The sequence below is a fragment of the Molossus molossus genome, unplaced genomic scaffold, assembly GCF_014108415.1.
Source record: "Molossus molossus isolate mMolMol1 unplaced genomic scaffold, mMolMol1.p scaffold_m16_p_8, whole genome shotgun sequence".
Taxonomy (NCBI): Eukaryota; Metazoa; Chordata; class Mammalia; order Chiroptera; family Molossidae; genus Molossus; species Molossus molossus.
Genome location: NW_023425402.1, coordinates 106,767,266 through 106,793,597, shown reverse-complemented (window position 1 = coordinate 106,793,597; position 26,332 = coordinate 106,767,266). Strand labels below are relative to the sequence as shown.

The 26,332-nt window shown below is 49.7% G+C and overlaps 1 protein-coding gene across 3 annotated transcripts in view; it reads right to left on the bottom strand.

Annotated features, from left to right (window-relative positions):
- The window catches only part of IGF2R (insulin like growth factor 2 receptor), a 99,058-nt gene that overhangs the window by 53,567 nt on the left and 19,159 nt on the right, over nt 1–26,332 (bottom strand). For 2 of the 3 annotated variants that reach the window (XM_036248039.1, XM_036248040.1), the window contains exons 2-10: nt 26,048–26,187; nt 16,460–16,587; nt 14,559–14,657; nt 9,245–9,377; nt 6,511–6,640; nt 4,573–4,678; nt 1,849–2,011; nt 1,526–1,697; nt 308–411 (exon numbers count right to left, since the gene is read on the bottom strand). In XM_036248039.1, coding sequence (XP_036103932.1) covers nt 308–411; nt 1,526–1,697; nt 1,849–2,011; nt 4,573–4,678; nt 6,511–6,640; nt 9,245–9,377; nt 14,559–14,657; nt 16,460–16,587; nt 26,048–26,187 — 1,175 coding nt within the window. Of the gene's footprint in view, nt 1–307; nt 412–1,525; nt 1,698–1,848; nt 2,012–4,572; nt 4,679–6,510; nt 6,641–9,244; nt 9,378–14,558; nt 14,658–16,459; nt 16,588–26,047; nt 26,188–26,332 lie in introns of those variants that run through there. The other variant, XM_036248041.1, reaches the window with a different exon arrangement.

Here is a 26,332-nt window from a genome sequence, read left to right as displayed (position 1 = left end):
TGTAGTGACAACCCATTCGAAGTCAGCACGTAAACCCATGCTGCTGGATCCGTGCGGGCTTCGGTGTGAGCCAAAACTCAAGACAGAAACTCCGCCCCAGCAGGCCCGGTGCGGGGCCCACTCCCAAAACAAACAGAGAGGGGAGGGAAATGGAAACAGGATGTGTGTTGTTGGCTGGGCACTCCTACCTCGTCTGGGGGCTGGGGGTGGCCACGCCTGAAAAAGACGTCTGACTGCTCCATTCAGCACCCCAGCCCCAGAACCCGCGCCCAGCAGAGCCCAGCGCAGGCGGGCCGGGCACACTCACCCGCGGTCTCGTTGCACTCGAAGTTTATGACACTCATCCGCTGGAAGCCCGAGCTGCACTCATCGCCGCCGGAGTAGATCAGTGTGAGGTCCCCATCTGAGTACCTAGATTTTTGTGAAACACATACATGCGCGTTTAGCAGAACCGAGAAACAAACTTGAATTTGTTGTTTGTTTGTTTAATCCTAACCCTAGGATATTTTTCCATTTATCTTCAGATAGGGTGGAAGGGAGGGAGAGAGGAAGGAAGAAAGAGAAAGAGAGACATCGACGTGAGAGGGACACATTGATTGGTTGCCTCCTGCACGACCCACACCAGGGCTGGGGAACGAACTGCAACTGAGGTACGTGCCCTTGACTAGAAATGAACCCGTGACTCTTTGGTCCGAGGGCCGATGCTCTAACTGCTAAGCCAAACCGGCCAGGGAGAAACTCGAATTTTTAAACCTTTCTCCGTGAAGCCCTTTGCATGCCATCGACAAATCGGTACTGACACGGAGCAGTCCGCTCTCACCAGCTGGGGAAACCGTCTAAAGGAAATGAGTTCCAAATGTACAGGCTTATCGTCCTCACTTCAAAGTAACGACGGCTGCACGAACGGGCCGGAGGTTTTGCTGTGAGCACGAAGACCCTCTGCTCTCCTTTCTGGGTTTTGTACAAGATAAATAAGGGCCAAGAAGCACACAGCTTTTTCAGCGTCTGCCATGAACACGGCCCCACCTGAGGGAGCCTGGACAATACTTGCTCTCAGAGAGCGACATTTTCATAATGCTTTCGTGACGATAGCCACTGAGTCAGGGGTCATGGGAATCGCCCTGAATGCGTTGTTTCTGTTGTTTAAAACTTTTAAGTTGTGCTCACGGCATCTGAGATTCTCAAAGTGCCAGAGAAAACTGAAAGTTAAGGAAAGATAAATTCTGAATACAAAAGCCACATCAACTGTAAACTAATTAAATAACTTTCCTGCAGTACGTCCCTTCCAAACAATGGGTTGTAAAGCAAACAGACCTAACAGAAGCAGTCTCATTGTCAAGCCAGGAAAAACATCCCACTGTTTAGTGACAAAAGGCACGGTGCCTAAGTCAAGTCGGAGGAATGCTATCTCGACTGGCTTCTGCGCTTCACAGAGAATGGAGGAGGAAGAGGACGAGGAAGTCAGCGACGTTTTACAAGAACAGACACAATGCACTTGAAAAGCACGGGAAAACTGTTTACACACCGAAGAGTTTGACTCTGGGATTTTCCTGCCACTTTGACTTGAGTGAAGTCAGGTTTTTTCGCTTGGCAAACCGCAGCCTGTTTCTCATTACAGACCTTTGGGGTTGATTCAATTTCTCCACAGATATTCAAATAAAAAATATATTCCTTCCCAGCTGCACTATAGTAATGACCTAAAGAACGGGGAACAAATGAGGAGAGGCTCTGTCACGTTCGTAGGTGCCGTGAAGTGACAACACTACTTCATTCGACCTGAATCTGCCGAAGCGCCCGGCCCGGGGGCAGGGCTTACGGCCCCCGCCGGCCCGCCGGGCCCCAGCTCACCTCGCTCCTGCTTGAGTGGCTGGAGGTCAATGGCAATGTCATGCTGCTCGCTGCTCAGGGAGCAGTTGCTGCTCTCCAGATAATCCCTGTGGCAGGCGTACTCAGTGACCCACTCAATCTCGTACCGGCAGTTGGATTTAGCCGTGAGCTTGGGAATGGTGCCCTATGGGAAAATGGAGTGAAAGGCGCCAAAATTAACATTTGAAAATGCAACTCACATGCAGGTCTTCCCTGCTTCCTACAAGCTCGAAAGTAAACTGTTGAGTTTTTACAGTTTTCTGTCCCTGTTTTGAACCATCATGGCCCTTAACATATTTCGATTGTTTGACTTGCAACAACTCCAGTCACTTGCCAACGTTTCCGGTCCCTTTCAGGGTTACACTCAAGCTTCAGCCAGGGAGCCCGCCCCGAACTCAACGTCATCTGACACCCACGACCTGGGCAAGCAGCCACGACTCATGAAGCGAGGGCGAGCGGGCCATGCCTTTCGATCAGAAGTTCTGCAGAGCCTGGGCCAGCAGACCCCCCAAGTCGAGTGGGAATAGCTGTGCAAGGGAGCATCTAGGGAGGTGGTCCCTAACTCCTTCCTGAGATTGCTGAAGGGGACTGAGCACACCTCTCCTATATCTGCTCCTGCCCCGGGGAAGCCGGCCCCCCACCACACTGGGCTCTGGAGAGCTCTGCTTGACAAACATGAGCTCCACCAGGCCTTTGGTGCGAGAAGGGGGCAGGTGCTGGGCGGTCAGTTCCCTGGGGGCAGTGCCGGCTTTCACCGTGGCTGGGAGAAATGTGTTGCTGCTCTCAGCATCAGGGATGGCTGTGCTGCTTCTAAGCACCGTCACTCTGCAAATGTTTACCCAGCGCCTGCTACGTGCCAGGCACAAGGCTTCAGGGCGGGCTTTGCAAACACAGGTCATGTGATAAATAAGCTGCAAAGTTGCAAGTCCGGCTCCGTCTGTCTGACTCAAAACCGGTGCTTTAACCACTGGGCTCAAGAAAGTCAGATGTATGGTGACGGGTTGCCAAGCACCGAGAGAGAGAAGCTGGACACAAAGGCCACACAGTGTCCAGTTCACTTATACCAGATGTCCAGAAAAGGCAAGTCCCCAGAGCCAGAACGAGACGTGTGGCTGCCTGGGCCAGGGGCCGACGAGCCCGCAGCTTCTCCGGGGGTGATGGCAATGCTCAAACGCTGACGGTGGGAAAGGCTGCACGATGCTGTTATGTGCTAATAACCATTAACTTGAAGCAGGTGTACTTTACAGTTTGTAAATTCAATAAAGCTTAGGTCTGTATGACAAGTGAAATGTTTACTAAAATCCCAGCTCCTAAAAGTATTCAATGAGCCAGCGCAAATGCTTAAATAAACCTTCCAGTACTAAGGTATCACGTGTAGCCCAAGTTCTGCCCGGCCAACAGTTGAGCTGGAAACGAAACCTTCGCTATCAGCACAGCAGCCTCCTCTGCTGGCACCACTGAGTGCCCTGTATCCCAGGGACAGGGAAGTGGGGACGCCCCCGCTCTCCCCCGTGCGCGTGCCCACGGGCCTCACTGAATGCGGAGCAGTGAGGGGATCGTGAACCGCGGCCAGCTGAGGCTCTCGTCAGCCTTGAAGCAGCCCCGTCCCCGTGTGGGGCACACTGTGGGGCACACAGAGGGTGTGCGTCAGTCCTCAACACCGGGCTCAGAGCTGGCGTGGAGCACTGGCCAGCCAGGTCTTCAGTAAGCTGCCACCACGGGCCCCGGAGTCTAGGGACGTAAAATGGAAAGCCAGTCGGGGCTCAACTTTTGTCCCCATAACCCAGTACAGAAAATAGGCCAGCTGCCAGCTCCAAACCACAGCACATTCCACGTTTATTTGGGGGGAGGGGAGTATGGCTCCCTAGCAAAAGAATTCCACTCCTCCTAGTTCATTCTATTAGGAGAAGACAGAAATAAATTAGAGGAGAGCCCTACCCTTCCTCCCCGGGGGATGTCTCCCTTCCGTCAGCACCCACATCTGCTAAAACACTTAACAACCACACGTGCAACTCCACTGGGCACAGGCCAAGGACAACCCAGACCGTCCCTACCCTCACGGAGGTTACAGCTGTGCTAACTGCGTAAACAGCCGGAGGACAGAGCACTCGATCTGCTGGCAGCTCAGGAGGGGAAGCAGGGAGGAGGCGGTGAGCGCGGTGCTGGAAGCCCAGCGACCCTTCCTCTGGCTGCAGCTCCCCTGCGCCGGGACCCCGCACCGGTCGCTGCCGCGCGATTTCAGTGAGGTCTGCCTACCACCTGCACTTCCTGCTTCTGACCGTGTTTCTGTGAACTCATTAGCTATTTTTACCTTGCTTCGTCCTAAAACAATAACAGCCATGAAATCATGGGTTTGGGGTTGTACGGATGGTTTTGCAAATATCCATTCAAATCAGCATGAACTGAAAATTTTGAAAATCTGTCCATGAACCACTTAAAATCAAATCCTGCAACACCAGAACAAAACACCATCCTGCATTTTCCCATCCAGAGGCCCCCTAGGTGGCTGAGAAAAAGCAAACCTCAAGCTGTTCTCCCCGAGTCTCGCCCGTGCAGCAGAGGCCGTCCCGGGAAGCACGCCTTCCCGACAGTCCCCGGGCTCAGCGCCTGCACCCAGACCCCCTGCCCCGCGCACCCCAGCCCGTACTCACGGGCAGCCCAAGCTGACGTGCACGGCTGGGAGACCATGGAAGACAGGCCACTCACCTCCCTGCGCTCTGACGGGCAGACGAACGTGATGGTCACCGCCGGGCTGTGGCCCGCACAGAAGTCTGGCTTCCCTGCCTCTTCTCTCACGTAAGTCAGGGCCAGCCTGGAAGACACGCAGAGATAACGGACTGTTACAGAAGTATCAGTTGTGTTCCAATTAATCTGGTGCCCTGAGCATTCATTTGGGGACAATGGTCACAGAAGATTAAAATGTAAAAGCAGCCATACATAGTAGAACACTAAGTCATTGCCATTTGGGAAAAAAAGAAAAAAAAAACATTTGAAAGTAAACTTCAACGAAGTGCTATTTTCTTTAAAAAAATAAATAAAACGATCAACGTGTAAATTTAAATACTAAGAAAAGCTGTTTGAGTAAAACAAAAAACATTATAAATACTCTAACAAAACTAAACAAACACAGCTGAGCAGGTCAGGCACGTTCCTGCCGCGGCCTCAAGACCACTTCCTCGCTGAACAACAGATCCTGCTGCAAGCCAAGGTCTCTTGTTGAACCCGAGGACGGGGGAGCGTGCCTGCGGCCTGGCCTCCCGGCCCAGTGGGGAGGGCTGGAGCCACCGGGGGCTGGCGTTCCTGGTGAGCAGCCACAGAACGGCCCTGACACACAGCCTGCCTCTTCTCTGAAGACAAGCTCGGGCTTTCGTTCAATGCCCCCACATTTTACAAAGTCCCCCCAGGTACCAAGAATCACCCATTTGTCACTTGGGACGACGTCATGGGCTGAATTATGTCTCTCCCTACCCCAATTCTTGTTAAAGCCCTAATCCCCGCATCTCAGCATGTGACAGCATTTGGTGATAAGGTCTTTAAAGGGGTGATTAAGTAAAGATGAGGTCATCAGGGTGGGCCCTGATCAGATCTGACTGGTGTCCTTCTAAGGAGAGGGGATCAGGACACAGACATGCACAGAAGAGGCGTGAGGACACATGGAAGTCGGCCACTGACAGGCTGAGGAGAACAGATCTGACTGGTGTCCTCCTAAGGAGAGGGGATCAGGACACAGACATGCACAGAAGAGGTGTGAGGACACATGGAAGTCGGCCACTGACAGGCTGAGGAGAACAGATCTGACTGGTGTCCTCCTAAGGAGAGGGGATCAGGACACTGACAGGCTGAGGAGAACAGCCTCGGGAGAAAACCAACCCACTCACACCTTGGACTTCTGGCCTCCAACTGAGAGCAAATAAACTGCTGCCGAGGCCGCCCCGTCTGCGATACTTGACCGGCGGCCCTTGCAAATATGGACACACATAGAGAAACCTCCCAAACACTTTAAATCTCAGGTACGCGCCAGGACTTTCGACGGATGACCTATAATCGCAGCGCTGACGTGCCACCAGCTAAGGACCAGAGCAGCCCACGGCGCCCATCTAAAGCCCTGCCACGGGGAGACAATCAGAATTCCTGATCCCAGGTCAGGCCGCAGCCACGTGCGGGCCACTGGGGAAAAGCACCTCCTGCCAAGCCAGCCACAGACGCAGGAGAGCGTGTGTAATCAGCACTTCTTATCACGAGGAATGAAGCACCCAACCCGGAACTCGGGGCCAAGGCGCCCCATCAGGAAGCAGGCTCTGCACCCTGGAAGGAAGCCAGCAAACTGTCCTTCCTGCCTCTCTCCCTCTGGGACAGTGTCTAGAAAGATAAATATGGACAAAGAATGAACTTCATGGGTGACCTGCCATGGTCAATATCAGGACACACCTTCAGGTAGCTGTCACACGAAGCTGGATCCCGATACACACTTTCACAGCTCTGAGAGATGAGTGATTAGGAAGTCACCCAGCCAGCCTCGGAGACTCGCAGGACGACAAGTGATTTTGCAAGCATGTGTGAAGCCCTCATTTTGCAAGCGTTATCTTGCAACAAACTCAAAAGCCAGGACCCTGCTGAGGACGAGGAGGCCAGCCGTGCACTGACCTGTGCTTGCTCACTAACTTCAGGCCCTCCTTGGGCTGGCCGACGTCGAAGGCCTGGCCCCCCCTCACCAGGCAGGCGGCGGTGCCCTTGGGGCAGGCACGCAGCTGTGGACTTGAGTCCCGCAGTGAGTCTGTAAAACATTACACAGGACATCGATTATGCATCAGGAGTGGTGAGCACACCTACCTCTAGGCCCAGAGTCCCTTCAAAGAAATGTTCAAATTTTTTTAAGTTCCCATAAGTAACAAAGTAGAAGTTTGAAAAACAAAAAGGAGCCAGGACCACATTCCATGCTGAGACCTTGGACAGCCAGTGACCTGCCTGGACGGTAAGGAAGGAGCCCCACCTGCAGGGCTGCAGGCGAGCGTGGGGAGAAGGAATGCAAGGTGCTTGCTGTGCACCTGGTACGCGAGAGGCGCCCGGTGCACGGGCGAGTATGTTCACTGCAGTCCAGGAATGTCCGCCCTGCTCCTCAAGACACACTAACTTCAGCATTACTGCCTTTCAACCTATGAACAGACTAGAAAAATGCAAGCACTCCATGGACTTGTGTGAAGATGGGCAGATTCGAGAGAAGACCCACAGGTGGTTCTGGGTTCAAATCTCAGATCCATCACTTACCCCACTACAACGTTGGTCTAACCACACAACTCTCACCGCCCTCGAGTCACCTCAAACACTAAACGTATCTGGAGCAATGCCCAGGCGGTACTGCTGCTGGCCACCACAGCCATGACCGTCCCAGGGTCCTTCCCTCTCGCTGCAGGCCTCTGATCATCACCTAGGATACCTGGTACCTGGTACAGCCCGGGGAAAACATTTTTAGGCTTCTTCTTCCACTTGACTATAAGCTGGAGAAGAGGAGGAACTTCCCTGTGGTCAACACTGTAATTCAGTGCCTAATCAGTGCCTGGCACACAATAGGGGTTCAGAAGTTAGTTCCCCCACAAATGAGTAAATATCACCTAGTTTGGGCTTTCATTAGAGCCTTATCAACCAAAAAAGGGAGGGTCCCCATATCTTCTCCAGTTTGCCATGAGGAGTCACCAGATGACGAAAAGGACAGCGAACCTTTAGGTCTCAAGCCTGTGTTGTGAGATTTCACTACCAGTGGCTTTAGTCCGCACAGAGTATCTCCTGTGCTGTGGTCTCCTCGCCTCGGGGACACGGCAGACGGACCACTGGGGAACTGAAGACAAAATGTGGACGTGAGGCAAGTGCCCGTCAGTGTGCAGAGCTCAGCACAGAGCAGGAAAGCTACTGTTCGTAAGGTGTTTGTGTGCTTTTTAACTATGTTTTTATTGATTTTTAGAGAGGAAGGGAGAGAGAGATGAACAGCAATGTGAGAGAGAAACATCAATCCGTTGCCTCCCGTACACCCCGACCGGGGATCGAACCTGCAACCTAGGTATGTGCCCTGACTGGAAACTGAGCCCACAAGCTTTGGTGCACGGGACTGTGCTCCACCCAGCTGAGCCGCCCGGCCAGGGCCCACAGGTCCCAGGCTTGGAGCACTTTCCTGGGGCTGCAGAATGTCTGGGTCAAGACCGGGGCCCAGTGTGGATCGAAGTCACTCAAATTGCCGGTAAATTAGAAAGAAAAAAACTCTTAAGAATATATCCAGTGCATTTGAATAATCCTCAAAATGATTTTTTTTAAAAGACCAGAAACCTAACTGTTGTCTGTAAAATGGCATATTTTTTCACAGTTCAATAATCTACAAGACTCTTCAATTTTGTAATCAAATTTGAATTACAGACCCATTTAAGACAAAGACTTTGTCTATCTACCTTTTTCCAGAAGAATAAAAAGCTGTCCTTGGAGAACAAAAGAATGACAGAAACCACCTAGTACACAGATAATCTAGTGATCACTGGTCACCCCTGGTGAACCATGTAGATCCACTTTCTAGAGCTAGTTAGAAACAATAAGCAAAGTGGTACAAAACGTACATGCACAGTGTAGAGTACTTGTACACTCAGACTAATACCTACTACCCAGCAACACTCTCATGTGCTGACTTAATTTTTAAATCTCCTCCGCACTTTTCTGAGGCCCAGACTGTGCTGCATGAGAAAGAGGGGCGCAGGGCGCAGAGAAGGGCTGCAGCCCACTCACGGCAGGCGCTGCCGGCACAGCACTAGCGACGCCTCCCCTGCAGGGAGCCTCGGGAAGGTTCCAGACATCGCAAGCACCGGCCCAGCGAAGCCCTTTCTGGATGAAGGCTGTGCACAGCCTTCAGTCACTGCAGACACCACGCGCCTCTCGCCGGCTCTGGCACTGTCAGAGAGCCAGGCAGGAAGTCACCCCAAACGAAACACGTGTCATGACCTCGCGCCAAGGACTCAGATACACACAGCGGCTGCACACCCAGCTTCCCGGCCCCCAGGAACCTCGACTCCATTCTGCTCCAGCTGTCCTCGGCACCTTCACACCGAAATCAACCCATTCTCCACCCCACCAGCTCACTGGAAGGAAGATTAGCTTGAGAATCTTGAAACCCAAAGTGTCTGGCAGAGAGAACAAGTTGGAGGGAATTCGTGATGGAATCAGAATGTCTTGGGGGCCAAGGGGCAGGCTGAGCAGAGAGAACGTCTGTGGGGACAAAAGCTCTTTTCAGTGCCTCACAGTGAAGGCTCTCCACGCAGGTGAACACGGGTGACAGCGCGAAGACACGGGAGCCACCTGAGAAGTCCTTCCACACCACCCCGCGCCAAGCCCACCAGATTCAGACCTATGTCTCTACAGACGTTGATGAACAAAGAAGTGTCCGGGTCTGAGTCATCCACCAAGTAAGCCCCGGTGATCTTGATCAGTGGGTTTAAATCATGCTTCTTGAACTCTTCATCAAATGCATAGCATGGCACCTGGAAGAGAGGAAAGTCAGTCTTCAACACACACCTTCTTGGGGCTAGTGGCTCAGCAAAGCCTGTGACAGATGTCACGTAACACTGGTCTCCGCCACTTGGGTCTATCGGCTGTGATGTCGCTGACAAAGCAGAAGCTGACAAGCACTTTGTCTTGCCTGCGGGGCCTATCCCTCCCACACTCACCTCTGTTCACCTGCATCAGCCCTTTCTCCCTCCCCATGCTATGGCGTCAACCACCTGCCCAATGTCCACCCCTCTGCCACCATCCCACAGCTCTGCGATTTACGGCAAAATGCCCTGTCCATCTCTCTCTTCCTCCCCTCCCACTTTCTCCTGAGTGCCACCACAGCAGGGTGCTGTCCCCACTCCACTGAAACCCTCCTGCCAGGTCACCGTCTGCAAAGTGCACGCTTGGCCTTCCCCATGCCGGGCTCACAGTGAAATCTGATGCCGGCCCAGACCCTCTTCCCTTGGCTGCCTGGCCCCCGAGGCTCCTGGTCCCTCCCAGGGCTGCACGGGTTAGCACGTGTAAAGCTCTCGGTCCAGTTCTCAGCAAGATGATAGGCTTGTTATTTGTTGTTATTTACCACTGTCACTTAGACACACAAAAGCATCTCAAATTTAACAGATTTTAAATGTCTCCTCCAAAACCTACTTTTGCCCTAGTGCCCCCCATCTCAGCACGGTGCAATCGTTTGGCCTTAAGGTCATCCTGGACCCACACTGCCCAGTCCTGCCGGTCTGCCTTCCAACCAAATCCTGGATCTACTCACTTCATTACCACCCTGTCCAAACCACCATCATCGCCGCCTGCAACAGTCTCTTTTAACTGGTCCCTGCTTCCAGATTACAAATTCCCGGCCCTGCAGCCCGCTGTCCCCACAACCACCAGAGCGATCCTTCCAAAATTACATCACTCCCTGCTCAAATCCACCAAGGCTCCCATCACACTGAGAACGAAACCCCCTCCGACTTCACGGACCGGCACGAAGCCTCCCGGATGGACACCAGGTACAACTCGGCTCGAGGAATTCGAGGCCGCCCCAACTCGAGTGCACGTCCGACATCCGCGGGCTCTCGACGCCCCATCCAGGGAGGCCTTCCGGCCACCCAGGTCTGAAGCGCACTCTCCACCGCTCCGTGCCTCCCCGTCTTCCCTTCCCCTAGCTCTGATGTGTGCCACCTGTCTGTCAGCGGCCTCCCACACAAGTGTCCACGCCCTGAGGGCAGGGGCTTTGACTCTTCTGAGGCCCTCAGAAAGGCCTAGGACAGTGCCTACAACCGAAGAGACGAAGACAAATTCCTCCTCCGGGCACCTGGCCATCCGTACCGGATTCTCGTCTAGGACCACTCTCTCATCTCTATGAACTAATGGCCTCCTGTTTGCAAAATGTCAAGGAATCCATTACCGCTGGCAAGAGCCTGTGCTCTAATAGTCCCACCTACATCTGAGAGCAAAGCGATCAGGTCTTAAAAAGGCCCCAGTCACCTAGATAACATCACCTTCTGCTATGTCTTTATTTGAAACACCCCTGTGAGCCTTATTATCAAAATAACTCACTGGCATCATTTTAATTGCACGTGCAAAAAAAATAGTCTAAAAACTCATGTTCTCTGCAATCATTTCAACGTGGTTTGTTTCATCATATTCTGTACATAATTTTCCTACAACTTTGTCTTTTAGGATGAAGCTAGTCATCTGCGGGTCTATTTACAAAGGTTAACTGCTTCATATTTAGCTTTCAAATTTTTCTTAGAAAGATATCAAAACTGCAAGAACGCTCTGACCCACTAACCTTGTTCCCCAGTCCTGTTTTCCAAGTGTTCATGGAGAGCTGATGGATTAAATCAACAACTTGAACCTCCTCACAGCCTCCGGGGACACGTGAACTCATTCCCACTCGATCCCTAAAGCAGAGTCTCCCATGGCCTGTAATGCTGATCAGAGATCCCGCTGATAACCACGGAGGCTGACACATCTGGTACTGGGAGGGCATGACTCACATGGAGCCAGACGCCAAGCCTCAGGCTACATCCCACAGAACTGACTACATCCACAATGCTTTAAAGAAATCATCTCAATTAAAATAAAGTTATTCCTGCAAACCGTCACTGGGTTCCAGTGAAAGTAACCACAGCGGTCATAATCCTGCTAATGTAAAGCTTGTGTTCCCAGCAAGATAACACAGAAACACAAACGCGAGGGGTTAGAGGTGACAGGTTAGCATGGAAGACGAGGCACCTCCAGCTACACAATGAAAGCCTGTGAAAGAAAAGGGAGCAGCCGGCCACGGCTGGAGGGGGAGCGAGAGGGGGCCACGTTTGAAAGAACTTGTAGTTCTGAACTAGCTCAAGCCCACTGGAGGCTCGAGGGATTCCAGGAAGCATGGGGCTCAGACACCCCGCTCGAGGCAGGCAGCCACCTCTGGCCGCTCTCCGGTCCAGGAAGGAATTCCAGACCCGCCCTGCGCTGCGCCCACAGAACTGGAGTATGCATCGGAAAACAGTCCAGGCTCCCGGGGAGAGTCCTCCCACTTCCTGCTCCACGGAGCAGAGCAATGGAGACATTCATGAGAGCGGGAACGCAGCAGCCGGGAAGGAGGCGGCTGCCAGCTCCTCACTGCACTCGCTGAACCAACCTTGTTAGGCATCTTTATGTAACTGGGCCGCGCCACTTCTCTGTGCTCCCAGCCCTGCCTGGTAGGGACGTAGGTCCACGATGCCTTAGAGAAACCACTGCCTGAGAAAACCCGACCGGGATGCAGAACAGGCACCAGGGCGGTCGTTTTAAAAGGACTGTCTAGAACTGCCACAACTTCTGCCCGTCAGAGCAACACAATCCAGATCTGACAACGCAACACAAACAAAGAAACGAGGAGACATCAGGAAGGTGTGGAAATCATGACGACAGCAACCCTAAAGCGAGTCTGGATTGTTTATAAAGAAATGCCGAGTGTGTTAATAATGTCTGAAGTTATACCACGGCCGGTGAGGTGTAAACAAACCCGCTGCAGGCGGAGACACAGGAGTGTGCTTGGCTGTGATCTGCTGAGGGTGACGGCAGGGCTGTTCTCAGGCCACACGCTCCTCAGTTCCTCCGTCTGCAGTGCCCGCACCTAAGGCAGAGCCGCCCAGGCCGTGAGCAGGGTCACGCCCGCCACACCTCTGCTCCACGGGCTCCTGAAAGCAAGAGGCCTTGCAAAACGAAATGCAACTCCCACTGCTTAGCCCAGAGCAGGCCCTCGCTGCGTGGAGACTGCACGAACAGGGCCCCAGCTCCCAGAGACGACCCGAGCACAAGCTGCAACATTCCTCACGCATCTTTCAATCAGCTAAGACAGATGAAATGTCACGGTTTTGAGAGACACATAGCTGTACCTCCCCACTCCACCCCACAGAACAATTTAGAACAGGGCACACTTCTCCTATAAAGGGTCACAGAGTAAATATTTTAGGACTTATGAGTCACGTAGGTCTCTGCCGTGTATTCTTCTTTGTCTTTTTACAACCCTATAAAAAAACGTAAAGACCATTCTTTGCTCTGGGGCTATACAAACACAGACCGGGGCAGGGTCTGGCCCACAGGCCACAGTTTGTGACTTCTGACCTACAACACAAAGTGAAGAGAAAACAAGTTGCTATTTTTTTTTTATTCAATTTGGAAAGCCATTTGTCCCTAGGTGGTGGGAGACACAACTGTCAGTTTGGCAAAACAAGGGAAGAGGAGGCTCTGTTCACGCAGAAAAACAAGCACTGCCGTCAGGCTGGGGTGTCAGGGGGTACCACGGGAGCACCCGTAGGCCTGGACGGGGCTGAGGTCTCCGGGAAGAGCAGGTGGCTACCTCTGAAGCTCTGAGAGCCTTTTCTTGCCACTAACTGCGTGTTGGCCAAGAGTTTACCCTCTGTTTTAAAATGTAAACTTAAAATTTGCCCTGGCCACTTTGGCTCAGCGGTTAGAATGTCGGCATACGGTCCAGAGAGACCCGGGTTCGGTTTCCGCTAAGGGCGCGTACCTCAGTTGCAGTTTGTCCCCAGCCCTGGTTGGGTTGTGTGGGTGGCAGCCACTCAATGTGTCCCTTTCACGTCGATGTTTCTCTCTCTCTCTCTCTCCCTCCCACTCTATCTGAACAAAAAAATTAAAAAATGTCAAATGAGGATAAAAATAATAAATAAAATAAAATGTAAACTTAAAATTTGACACCACCTCCTAAATATCAGTGACATTTCTTTGGCCTTATTCCTTGTCACACTTGAAACTTTTTCCCACTGAGCGTCCCTCCAGCTCCTTCCCAGGGGCCACACTCCTCTTCCACACCGTATCACACTGTCTTGTGTGTCATGTGAAAAACCTGTGATCACTTATTATTCATAATTTCATTTGGTTTTACTTTTTAAAAACTAAGGTCTCTCTTTCTGTCATCCTTAAATGATACTGTACTAATCCATCAGTGAAAGCGACTCCCATTTGTCCATTCCTAGCTCCTAGGACTTTGAACTCAATCCTTCAGAACAAAAAACTAATGGTGAAAAGTGAGGATAACCCGCCCACGAAGACTATCGTCCTGGTGAGCACAGGGAACCGCCATGAGACGTGGGGCCGGGGCGGGGGGGGGGGGGGGTGGGAAGCGCTGTCTCCCCTCCTCCGTGGCCAGGAAAAGCCAAGCAGCAGAGCCAACCTTAGAGGCTCTACTTTAGGCAACAGGACACTTCGTGGATCCCCAAGAATGACCTGACCAAACACCACAGAAAGAATCGAAGGAACGATAATGGGCATCCGATCTCTAAGGTGAGCTGGCAAAGACCTGGAGGGCTCGGGGCTCCTGGCCTAGTCACAATCCAGAAGCCACCTCAAAGCTGTGGAGGTGGCCCCTGTGAGCAGAGTGAAGACGCTCAACCCCACTCAGCCGTGTCACTTGGTTCCTGAGTTGCACAGCTCAAGAAACCAAGAACGAATTTGCCTTGCATGAGTGGGCTGTTCTATTCCCATCACATCCGGTGATGTTTTTAATGCCCTGTCCTAAAAATAAGAACCGCTCAGCACAATTTTAACAATTAAATCATATGATCGCTCTACTCAGTGGAGTTTGAGAACTGAAAATATTTCCACCCCAGTATTTCCAATCTTAAGGGTCCCAGAATGGACTTCACAAGCCTGTAACCTTGACATGCCCTTGTTACCTCTTTCTTAGCTTTAAAGGTGTCTTTCTTGCAGGCTGCAGTAGTCCTCCACTCAAAGTAGTGCACACAGCCTGTTGCAGTTACAAACTCGGGAGTTCCCTATTAAAAATAAAAGTAAAAGTTACCATACTGCATATTGTAAAATTTCCATTTTTAAAGTTACAAAGAGTAAATGAACATTTTAAAAGTAGCAATACGGGGGTGGGCTAGGCAAACACAACCGTTTTAGTTCGACAAGGTCATCACCAAGTTCCCAAACCCAAAAATTCTGAGACAAAAGCTTCATGAAATCATGTTGGAATTTTGGTGTAATCGGGCCAAAACTGTTCTACTGCCCCAACTATGCAAGTACAGTAAACTCATGGGAAGTAATCCTCAGAGTCCTGATCCTCTCAAACTCCAAATGTTCTCTTAACCAAATGCCAACAAAATCAAAGCCAGAAAATGTGACCTCATGCTTCCTGTAAGCGAGAGAGGAGGCCCACCCAAGCCCAACTGAGTTCGTACAGCAGCCTCGCTTCAGAACCGCACCCCCACCACGCTTCAACCAGTTGACTCCAAACTGAACCACAGCACTGCTGGGTAATACCGGACACAGCGGGAATTTACCTCTACACACCCAGTGTGCAAATCTGGAGTTCTTCACCATTCTGGTTCTTTTATGGTGAACACAGAATTCTTGAAGGAAATCAGTTAAAATTAAAACAGGAGCGAGTTTAGTCAGTAACACAGACCTCCCTCCATATTTCATAGCACTGCAAACAGATTTTCCCCCAAGTTTTCAACATGGACAATAGTGCAATTGATAGGCTGGTCCAAACTTAACATAATAATATAGGTTCTATTTTTTAAATTCTTGAGATGAGACATTACAGGTCTGAGGATACAACAGTGACAGCAAATTCTAAAATATTTTAAAGCAATCTGGTGGCCACATGAGTTTCACTCACTCTGATTTTTCTAAACACTTGGGTTCTTACCCTGATTAGAGAACATTCATTAAGATCTGTATACAAATTGCTTTTCCTAAAAGCTAGCAATTATTTACTAAAAGTCCCTCTCTAAACACTGAAGATTAAAATAAAGAAATCATGCAATATGCAGACAGCAATAATAAATCACACTTTAAACGATTATGCCCCCTTTAAACACCAATAATACCCAAAAAGGTTGGGATCCCCATTACCCACTGGCAAACACTTCTTCTAGATCAGTTGCTTTTAACCTTTTCATGTCATGGCACACGAACAAATTACTAAAATTCTGCCACACACCAAAAACTACATTTTTTGCCCACCTGACAAAAACAATAATAGGTATAATTTTGATTCATTCACACCAGATGGCTATTGTTGTGTGGCTGTTGTCATTTTCTGATTTGACTATCTATGGGAAGAGCGGTCAGTGCCCCTGACTAAATAGTCAGGTATCACGTTTTTAAAGTTCTGTGGCACACCGATTGAAAACCGCTGTCCTAGATAGATGTCAGTCTCTCCAATTTAATGTAAATGAGGAAAGAAAAACATTAAAAAAAAACAAAAAAAACACTGCCCTAAAAACTATCAAAATAAAATGCTGAGAGAAGAGATTTCAGAAAGAAAAAAAAGTCATGCCTGCAATAAACATTAAACAGTGCTTTGAGTTTAAACACATTAATCACTTTGATTTGTAGTTTTACACAGGATGTGGGTCAAGTTTCACTTAAAAGTGGTAACTATAGCCTTAGGATTTTTTTTACTTATTGGTTCTTAATGGCGATGGTGATTTTGGTTTGGGTTTTTATCTGTTTGTCTTTTTAACTTTTTTTCACTTATTCTTCCTGGAATACCACTATAACAAGACCTCTAAGGAGCAAACATTTCTAACAAAGGAAATGCTATAAAGTGACTTTGTGGGCTCACCAAAGTTTTCCCGCAGAGAAAGGTGATGCTACTCTGGATTTTATGATTTGGGCTTTGCTTCAACTCACAGTCCACTGTTGTGTTAAATTCCAGAAGAGTTCTGGTTGCACTTTTGTAAAGAGAGTCACCTATTTGGAAAGGAAAGAGAATGAACAAGCTATAAAATATTCATAACCATAAAGCTATTTTCAAGCAAAGGTAAACTGAAAGTGGTGCTATAATTCATCTGAAAGTGTATAAACTTACAAACTGTCCATTCCCCAGAATTCTGCATCTCAGGAATGGCATCCCACCCACCCAGCTGTTCAAGCCCCAAACACATTACATTGAGTCCTATCTTTCTCTCATGTACCACATTCAATACATCAGAAAGGCCTATTGGTTTTACCTCCATCTGAAATCCATCCACGTTTCTTCGTCTCTATTACTACTAAAACCACACACATATCTCACCTGCACTCTGGCGGCCTGACTGGTCCCCTGACTCCACTCGTGTCTCATCCCTCACCATCCCCCTACCCGATCCATCTTGCACCAGTGTGATCATCAAAAATATATTTTAGAACCTAGAACTTGGCTACTAAAATTCTCCAATAACTTTCCACCATGTGTGCTATAAAATCAAAATTCTTTAATATGGCCGACAAGTAGGGTGTAGGGTAATCATGTCTCAGTTTGCCTGGGACGTTACTGTAATAATCCAGAATAAAAAGTCTATATAATATTATTGTGACAGTAGTTGGCATAGGAACAGATAAACTGACAAACAGACTAGAACAGAGAACAAGAGACTAGAACAGAGAGGACAAAGACATTCATGCAAATCAAACTTTAATATATGACACAAGTAATAGATCAGTGGACAAAGAGGAGGATGTTCAATAAATGGAATTAGAAACAAAATGGCAATCCATAAGGAAAAAAAAGATAAATTTGTATCACCATCTACCACCATATACAAAAATCAACTCTAAATAGATTAAAAATGTAAACATCAAAAAAACAAACTTTAAAATTCTTATTAGAAAATAAAGGTAGTGTCTTGGACAGTTTGGCTCAGCGGTTAGAGTGTCAGTCCGCAGACCAGAGTGTCCTGGGTTCGGTTCCTGCTAAGGGCACATACATTGGTTGCAGTTTATCCCTGGCCCCATTTGGGGTCATGTGGGTGGCAACCACTCGATGTGTCTCTCTCACATATATGTTTCTCTCTCTCTCTTCTTCCCTCTCTCCCTGCTGCTCTGTCTGAAGATAAATGCAAAAATGTCCTCGGGTGAGGATAAAAAAAAAAAAAAAGTTAGTTATGTTTTAGATCTTAGTGTAAGAAAACATTTAACACTCAATAGCATTAACTATAAAAACATTGATAACTTTGAGTTACTATATTTAAATTTTTATGTCCATCAAAAATAGCTTAAATAAAACAGAAACCGATTATAAATTGGAAGATACACAGAACTGGCAAAAAACTGGCATCAAGAATATATATACTAACACGCAAAGGACAAAAATGTGTTAATCCTAAGAAATAAAAAAAGAAAATGAATGACCTCTGACAGAGAACACAAAAAGAGAGATTTTTTTAAACCCACATCTAGTCAAGATAACAATGAATTTTAATATCAAAGGCAAAGAGAAAATGCTAAAGCTTCTGCTAGAAACCATGATTAGATAACTCAATATAAAGTGAACAAGACATATTCAGACAGAAGGAAACATGTCAATAAATATCTGAAGAGATGTTCAACACCACTGGTGAACAAGGAGCTGCAAATCGAGACCACATGGCATACCAATTACAGCAATTCCATTGACAAAAATTAAATAGCAAATGTTGGAGGAGAGATGGTACAGAGTCCTCCTACGCTGCATGAAAGTGTAAACTGGTACAACCACTACATAAAGTCAGTGTGGCATTATGCCCTAAAATTGAACATTCATGTACCCTATAAGCTGAAAACCATGCACACATATAACAGGAAACAAGTGAAAGGACATTTCGTGTATTTTACATTGGCAATAATCTGGAAACAATCCAAATGCTCATAAACAGAAGAACAAATTAACTTTGGTAGATCCACACAATATTATATAGGAGTTACAAGGAATAAACCACAGTGAAAGATAACAATATAGTTGATTTTCAGCAATATAATACTGTTGTTACCACTTAAGTCCCCCCAAAAGTTTAAAAAAACCACATACACATACACCCAGATTGGGGGGTGGAGGGGAGGAAGGAAGGGAAGGGACAAATTTTTAAATACAGATGTGGGCTAATGGCTACTTCCAGTGAAGGGATGGGGAAACACGTAAATAGCGGTTATTGTCAGGTTCCTGTTTTTGTTAAAGATGGGACTCATTACATTATCTAAGATGACTAATTAAAAACAAAAACAAAGGTTAGTCCACGGATTATTGGTAAATGCGTATCATGAACTCGGGGGTATAAACGGCCCAATTCAATACATACAGCTGAGATCTTTAAAGAAGAAAAGAAAGAAAAACGAGGGGGTGAAAATTAAGCTGCCCCACAACATCAAGCTGTCAGTACAGCGGCTCTTTGTCCCGCCTACCTACGCGCAAGGGTCTGCCGCAAACGCGCAAAGGTCCGCCTGACACTCCCAGGTCCGCCTGAAAATCTTCCGCCGAAAGGACACAGAAACCTCGCCGAAACTCCGGGACCTGGGACAGCGCCCTGGGCTAGCGGCCTGTGGACAGCGCCCTAAGCCCCGCCCACGGCGGGCGTGTCTGGGACCGAGATGGGGCGGGGCTTTGGCACACCCCCACAGGCCTGCCAGCTCCTAGAGATGTGGAGGGCTGGTGGTGGGAAGCGGTGCGCTGTGGACACAAGAGGGCGCTCAGGAGCCTGCACCCCCCCCCCCTTGAAGACCCTCCCCCACACCTCCTGTCCCCCCACACTGCAGCCCGTTCCGGCCCTGTGCCCAGAGCTCCTGGGGGCTCCTCATAACTGCTGGGCCCACCCTGAAAACGAAAGGAGAAGGGCCCTGGCCTCAGGCCGAGAGGGATCCGGCCGAGCTCTGCCGCCGCGGCGCGCGCGGCACCGGCATCCCTCAGCATCAGGCCCCATCGGCACTGCGCCAGCCCGTCCATCTCATCTTCCTCCTCTGCCTGCTCCGCCTGGTGGCCGAGACCGGCTGCCGACCAGGGCACACGGGGAGAGGCCGCTGGAGCCGCGGCAGGCAACCGCGGCAGGCAACCGCGGCAGGCAACCGCGGCAACTGGCCAGCCTGGCCATCCTCCCCGGACAAGAGCCGGGCGAGGACTGCGGGGCGGCGGCCAGCACGCCAGGCCCACGGCCAGCTCCCGAGGACGGCGCCAAATGGGCTGGGCCGCGCTCGCCGGGCCCGCCAGACCGCGCCGGGTCCTCCAGACCGCGCGCCGGGCCCGCCAGACCACGATCTCCAGGCCGGGTCCGCCAGACCAGACCGCACTGGCGGGGCCCCTCCAGACCAGACCGCGCCGGGTCCTCCAGGCCACGATCTCCAGGCCGGGTCCTCCAGACCAGGCTGCGCGCGCCAGGCCCGCCAGACCACGGTCTCCAGGCCGAGCCCGCCAGACCAGGCCGCGCTCGCCCAGGCCCGCCAGGCCGCACCGAGTCCTCCAGACCGCGCTCTCCAGGCCGGGTCCGCCAGATCGCGCTGGGTCCTCCAGACCGCGCGCTGGGCCCGCCAGACCGCGCGCTGGGTCCGCCAGACCGCGCGCTGGGCCCGCCGGACCGCGCCAGGCCCGCCAGACCGCGCGTGCCAGGTCCTCCCGACCGCACTCTCCAGGCCGGGTCCGCCAGACCAGGCCGCGCTCGCTGGGTCCGCCAGACCAGGCCGCGCTCGCCGGGCCCGCCAGATCGCGCCGGGTCCTCCAGAGCGCGCCGCGCCGCGCGCGCCAGGTCCTCCAGACCGCGGTCTCCAGGCCGAGTGCTCCAAACCAGACCACGAGCTCCCGGCCCACCAGACGGCGCTCTCCAGGCCGGGTCAGCCAGATCAGGCCGAGCTCTACAGGCCAGGCCGCGCCGGGTCCTACAGACCCTGCGTACCGGGCCCGCCAGGCCGCGTTCTCCAGGGCCCGCCAGGCCTCGCCGTGTCCTCCAGACCACGCTCTCCAGGCCCGCTCCGCCAGACCAGGTCGAGCTCGCCCGGGCTCATCAGAACAGGCCGCATTGGCAGGGCCCCACGAGACTAGACCGCGCCGGGTCCTCCAGACCGCGCTCTCCAGGCCGGGTCCTCCAGACTAGGCTGCGCGCGCAGAGCCCTCCGGACCGCGGTCTCCAGGCAGATCCCGCCAGGCCAGGCCGGGCTCGCCTGGGCCCGCCAGACCCAAGCGCACTTGCAGGCCCTGCCCGGTCCTGGCAGGTCCGCCAGGCGGCAGTCTCGAGGCCGGGTCCGCCAGACCGCGCCGGGTCCGCCAGACCGCGCGCTGGGTCCGCCAGACAGCGTTCTCCAGGCCGGACCCTCCAGGCCGCGCTCGCCCGGGCCCGCCAGACCAGGCCGCGCTCGCCAGGACCCGCCCGACCAGGCCACGCTCTACCGGCCAGGCCACGCCAGGTCCTCCCGACCCTGCGCACCAGGGGGCCCGCCAGGCCACGCTCCCCCGTACCCACCAGGCCAGGCCACGCTCTACCAGCCAGGCCTCGCCGAGTCCTCCAGACCCTGCGTGCCAGGCCGCGCTCGCCCGTACCCGCCAGGCCGGGCCACGTTCTCCAGGCCAGGCCGCGCCGGGTCGTCCAAACCCTGCGCGCCCGGCCGCGCTCGCCAGAGCCCACCAGACCAAGCCGCACTCCGGGTCTGCCAGGCCTCGCCTGCAACCCGCGGCGTCCGCGGCCGAGCCCAGCCGAGCTCGCCACTCGGCCCCGCTGAAGCAGCAAAGCCCGGTGATCCCAACTTCGCGGGCGGCCACAGGGCCCACCGCGCAGCCACTAGGCCTCGCCAACACCTCCATCAGAGCCGGCCTGGCAGGCAGGCAAGCCCTCTCTGTGCTAGTCACCGGTGTGCTCGAGCAAGGCTTCCCTCGCTACCCACCTCCCCGCCTTTATTGTGTCGTGTCCTTCAAAGTGGACTGTCACATGCTGTTTCACACCAAATTGAAAAAGAATCTTCTCTACCCAGGTTTTCCCTCCAAGCTACTGCCTCATTTTTCTGCTCTTTATATCAACACTCTTTAAAAGAGATTTCTATTCTTGCTACCACCGATTACCCCTCAGATTCTCCCCCTTGTCCCCTGCACTGGCTTTCCCCCCAGAGCCACACGACACTCCCAGCTCCAAGTCTCTGCTTAAATGTCGCTTCTCGGCAACAGGTACCTGACTTGATATCCTGAACACATTCCCCTGAGACCGCCAGCACTCTGAACTCTCCTTCCCTTTCTTTTTTACAGCATTCTTCACATTCTAATATACTATTTACCATTGTTGTTTTTGTGTGTAAGCTCCACGAAAAAAAAGGGATTTTTGTCTGTTTTAGTGACTGACTCATTCAAGTATTTGCTATAAATAAATAAATGAGTATTAAGTGTTGGCTGTTTTAAAATATTTTCTTCATATATCTTTTAAGATGTGAATTAACCAAGTAAATTAGAATAAAATATACTATTTATTGAACCAACCCCAGACAGTCAGGTTGTCCTAGCACACTATTTGTCACAACGCTACAAAAAAAATTTGTACAAAAATCTATGTACAGTACTAATTCCTCTATTGGTAAGATTTACAAAAGTAGGTTATAGGAATGTGTTTTAAAATTTAATAGATTTTGCCAGACTATCAGGAGAAACCATAATGGGATAAAAACATGAGTTATATCTAAAACTCAACCAGATATCTTAAATATCTAACAGAATTATATGGTTTTAAGAAAAAAAAATGAAAGAATATAGGATTTAAAAGGAAGATATTTTCACATCTTAACAGAGACACAAAATTCAATCCAGTGATCAAGCTGGAGGGGTAGCAGATCCCCACGAGTGCACACAGCAGTCACATGACGTAAGTATCACCTGAAGTCAGGGCCAGGCTCCTGAGTAAATGAAGTCACTGGACACAGCACCTGCAATCAGATGGATTCACTGTGCCCTACCCAGGTCACCAACAAGAAGACAGCCAGAGTTCCAGGCTTTGGTGGTGAGTAACCTCAACACTCTTCCCTAGTGTGCACTGCGCATTAGCTCAGTTAAATGGGCTGGTAACAGGCTTTCTAAAATGGATATATAGTGTTTAACCCTCGGATTAATTAACTTAAAACCACAGTATTAATATTTAGGATGTTAGGAGGATTGTGACATTTTTGGTGTTTTTATATATTTGCAGTGTTTAATTCAAAGGTTATAACGAGCAACTGATTTAGATTGTGACAGTATTAGACTAAGAACTTCAGGTTCATCATATTTATAAGTTTAAAGTATCAAATTTTTAAGAATATTAGTCGGATCAAACATCTTAAGTATTTTGAAAGGAAATCAAATATATGAGATGTATAAGTCATTTTAAAATGTGGTGAAGATGATTCATGTAGGTTGTAAGTAGAACCAAATGTTCACTGGCCCCACAAAAATGACTACCACACTCTGCTGGATTTACATAAGGAACAGTATCATTTGCCTAAGGAAGAACAAATGTTGGAGTTTTTAATCAAAAATAATGTAATATTATTTAAACCAAAGTTGAGGTCTTGATATTTGTTCCTAAGTATAAAAACAGCCCTGTGGGCACTATAAAACATGCATCAACAATGATCTTCCCTAAAAGGCTGTAGACAACCACCCTCCCACAACACTATGGAACGTGCTCGCTTCCAGGCTCCTTGCCAACACTGTAGGATGCAACCATTTAAACGTCTGCCAATTTGACTGAAGAAAAGTGAGATTTCATTATTGCTTTGATGTGAATTTACACCTGGCTTACTAATGAAGTTGCACTGACGATCAGGATTTCCTCTTTGTGAATTGCCATTTTACTCCTGGGTTGTTTGTCTTATTATCTATTAAGAGAAAATCTTGCCCTGGCTAGATTTGCTCAATCGTTAAGAGTGTTGGCCTTTGGACCGAAGGGTCGAGGGCTCAATCTGGTCAAGGGGCAGGTACCTGGGTTGCAGGTTCAATCCCCAGCCTGGTTGGAGTCATGCAGGAGGCAATCAATCGATGTGTCTCTTTCACATGGCTGTGTCTGTCTCTCTCTCCCTCCCTACCTCCCTCCCTCCCCTCCACTCTCTCTAAAAAGCAATGGAAAAATATCCTTGGGTGAGGATTAACAAATAAAATAGAGAGAGATAAAGAGAAGATCTTACCTCCTCTAGGTTATATTTCTATTTTCCTAGGTTTTTTCCTAATGTTCCGTTGTTTTACTTTTAATTTTAACTGATCTGCCATTTCTGTTATATGATATGAAGGAGAGGTCTGATGCTGTTTGCTAACAGATAAATAGCTAAATTATACCCCAAATTTTGGTTATACATTAAGTTCTCATATATATTTGGATCTATTGCCATACTAGTTCTCCTGTTCCTCTGATTTATTGGAAACTCCAGTTTTTGTGGCTGTTCTCAAAATTCACTCTTTTTTTTTCCTTCCTAGCAAGTTCATAAGAAGTTCGTTTTTCAGGAGTTCAGATTTCCCGTCATGGTTCCCATTTTAGCTCAACTATCTGATGTGCCCCTGTGACTCCAAAGCAACAGCACCTCAAGTAAGTCCAGACTCCCAAGCTGGCCTGGCAGCATTCAGTCCACCACGCAACCTCTGGCAAGTGCTGATCTGTTTTGTGCCTTAGTGTCTTCATTTATACAGTGAGGGAAATGGAATCACCTACTTCACAAAGTTGCTGAGTGAATTAAATGAGATTATTTTACTTAAGAACATAACAACTCGCACAGAAGTACACAAGAGATGTAGTTATTATTTAATTATAACACAAAAGTGATCCTAAATTCAGTTATGTCTATTGTATGACACAAATTAGCGAAATTAGATCTGATTCAAAATGACCTCTGTTCACTTTGATGTCACCTTCGACCACCCCTCCTCGCTTGCTTTCCCGAGCTGAAGGACAGGGCAGGGGCTGCTAGCGCCCAAGTTCACAGCATCGAGCCTACCTTCTCCCCCTTGGGACGCTCTGGGAAAGCATGTGGTATGTGTCTGGGAGAGTCAAACTGGGTTGGAAAACTGCTAGTTTGTATCATCGTCAACCTGTAACTTAGCTTTTAACTCATCTAGTTACCTTCAGCCTCTCTCATTTGCCAGTTTTTTGAATACATTCCAAAATACATTCCAAAATAAAACCTGTCTGACCCACGAGTTCAGAACAACCTGGTGCTTCGTCAGATCTTTTTCCTGGGCTGCAAATCCCTCTTCCAGTCTAACAGTTTCCCTATGGGAGACAGGGAAACCAAAAGGAGCTAGGCCTCCACCAGCAGACCTTGAAGGCTGTACTCTCCTTGCTCTAAACATTACTTGCTAAAAAGCTTTTATAACTGTATTAGGAATTTCCATTCAAAATGGCATGCAGAGCTACCACAGTATGCTGCCCCTCCCATCGCCAAAATCTACCGCACCGTCACCCGCTGTCTCCATCCGTAACCGCCCTTCACCATGAGACTGCACCAAACTGCCTTGGTGGACATCCATGCCACCACATCCAAGGATGACGACACCAGATGCTTTTATGTCTTCCCTTCGTCTTTTCATTTAGGCAGCTGCCCTTTCCGGCTCCAACATAAGTTGGCAGAGTTGGCATTGTCCTTGGACCCATCATCCTCCCCAGGGGAAGGGGATCGTGATCCAAAAGGAGGGCATATGGGGAAATGAAATGAGCCCCAGGAAGGAAAGGTATGCACTTGTTTCTCTAGGACTGCCAGTCCTTAGGACTCTTTAATGTTTAATGTAAGCCTAAAACCAATGACCATCTTTGACCCCATGTGAATACGGACTGCCTGAGAATCAGGGAACCACAGAAACAAGCAGAACGTTACAAGGGGCAAGGGCTGATGCTAGAGGAGATGAGTGGGGGAGGGAGAGAGTAAAGACAGAGTTTAAGAAAAGCATGAGAAGGCAGAGCCATACAGGACACAGCCTTGTAGGTCAATAAATACAAATGTGCATAATTCTTCGTAATGATTGGCAGCACAGTGTCCACTATCAGCAATGTCCAAACTTTTTCCTCTCATGGCACACATAAACAAATTACTAAAATTCTATGGCACACCAAAAAATATATTTCTTGCCAAGCTGACCAAAAAAAAAAAAAAATTGGTATAATTTTTATTCATTCCCACCAGACAGCTATTGTTGTGTTAGCTGTTGTCATTTTTTTTATATGACAATCGAAGGGAAAAGAGGTTAGTGCCCTCAGCAGTCAGGTGCCGATGTTTTACAAACTTTTGAGGCTCACCAGTTCAAAGCCGCTGCGCTGATGGAAGGGACCGAATCTGATGGACGCTGGACAAACTGTTACCACTTCTAACTGTGACAGAACATAAAATGTACATTCTGTATTCTAAGCATACACCGCTGTGCAGATAGCTATATATTCATGGAATCATTTTTGCAAAACGGGGACAGTGCACATTCAGGAAGTAAGGACAGACTTACCCACGGAGCGGTAGCTGCCTGTCTTCATGTCCCGCATACAGACAGCACTCGATGGCCCGCACTGGGCGAGACCCACACTTCCACACACGCTGATTTTGTAAAGCATGTGATTTTTGGTATCAACAGCTTCCCATGTATAACTGAAAAGGAAGAAAAACAATTTGTCACTGTCAGTGATCTGCCAATAATTAAACTTCTCTCCAGTTTTATATTCAAGCCACATTTGCTTAAGACTACCACAACTTTCATTAGCCAAAAATAGTGAAGTCCACTACGTCAAGTTGA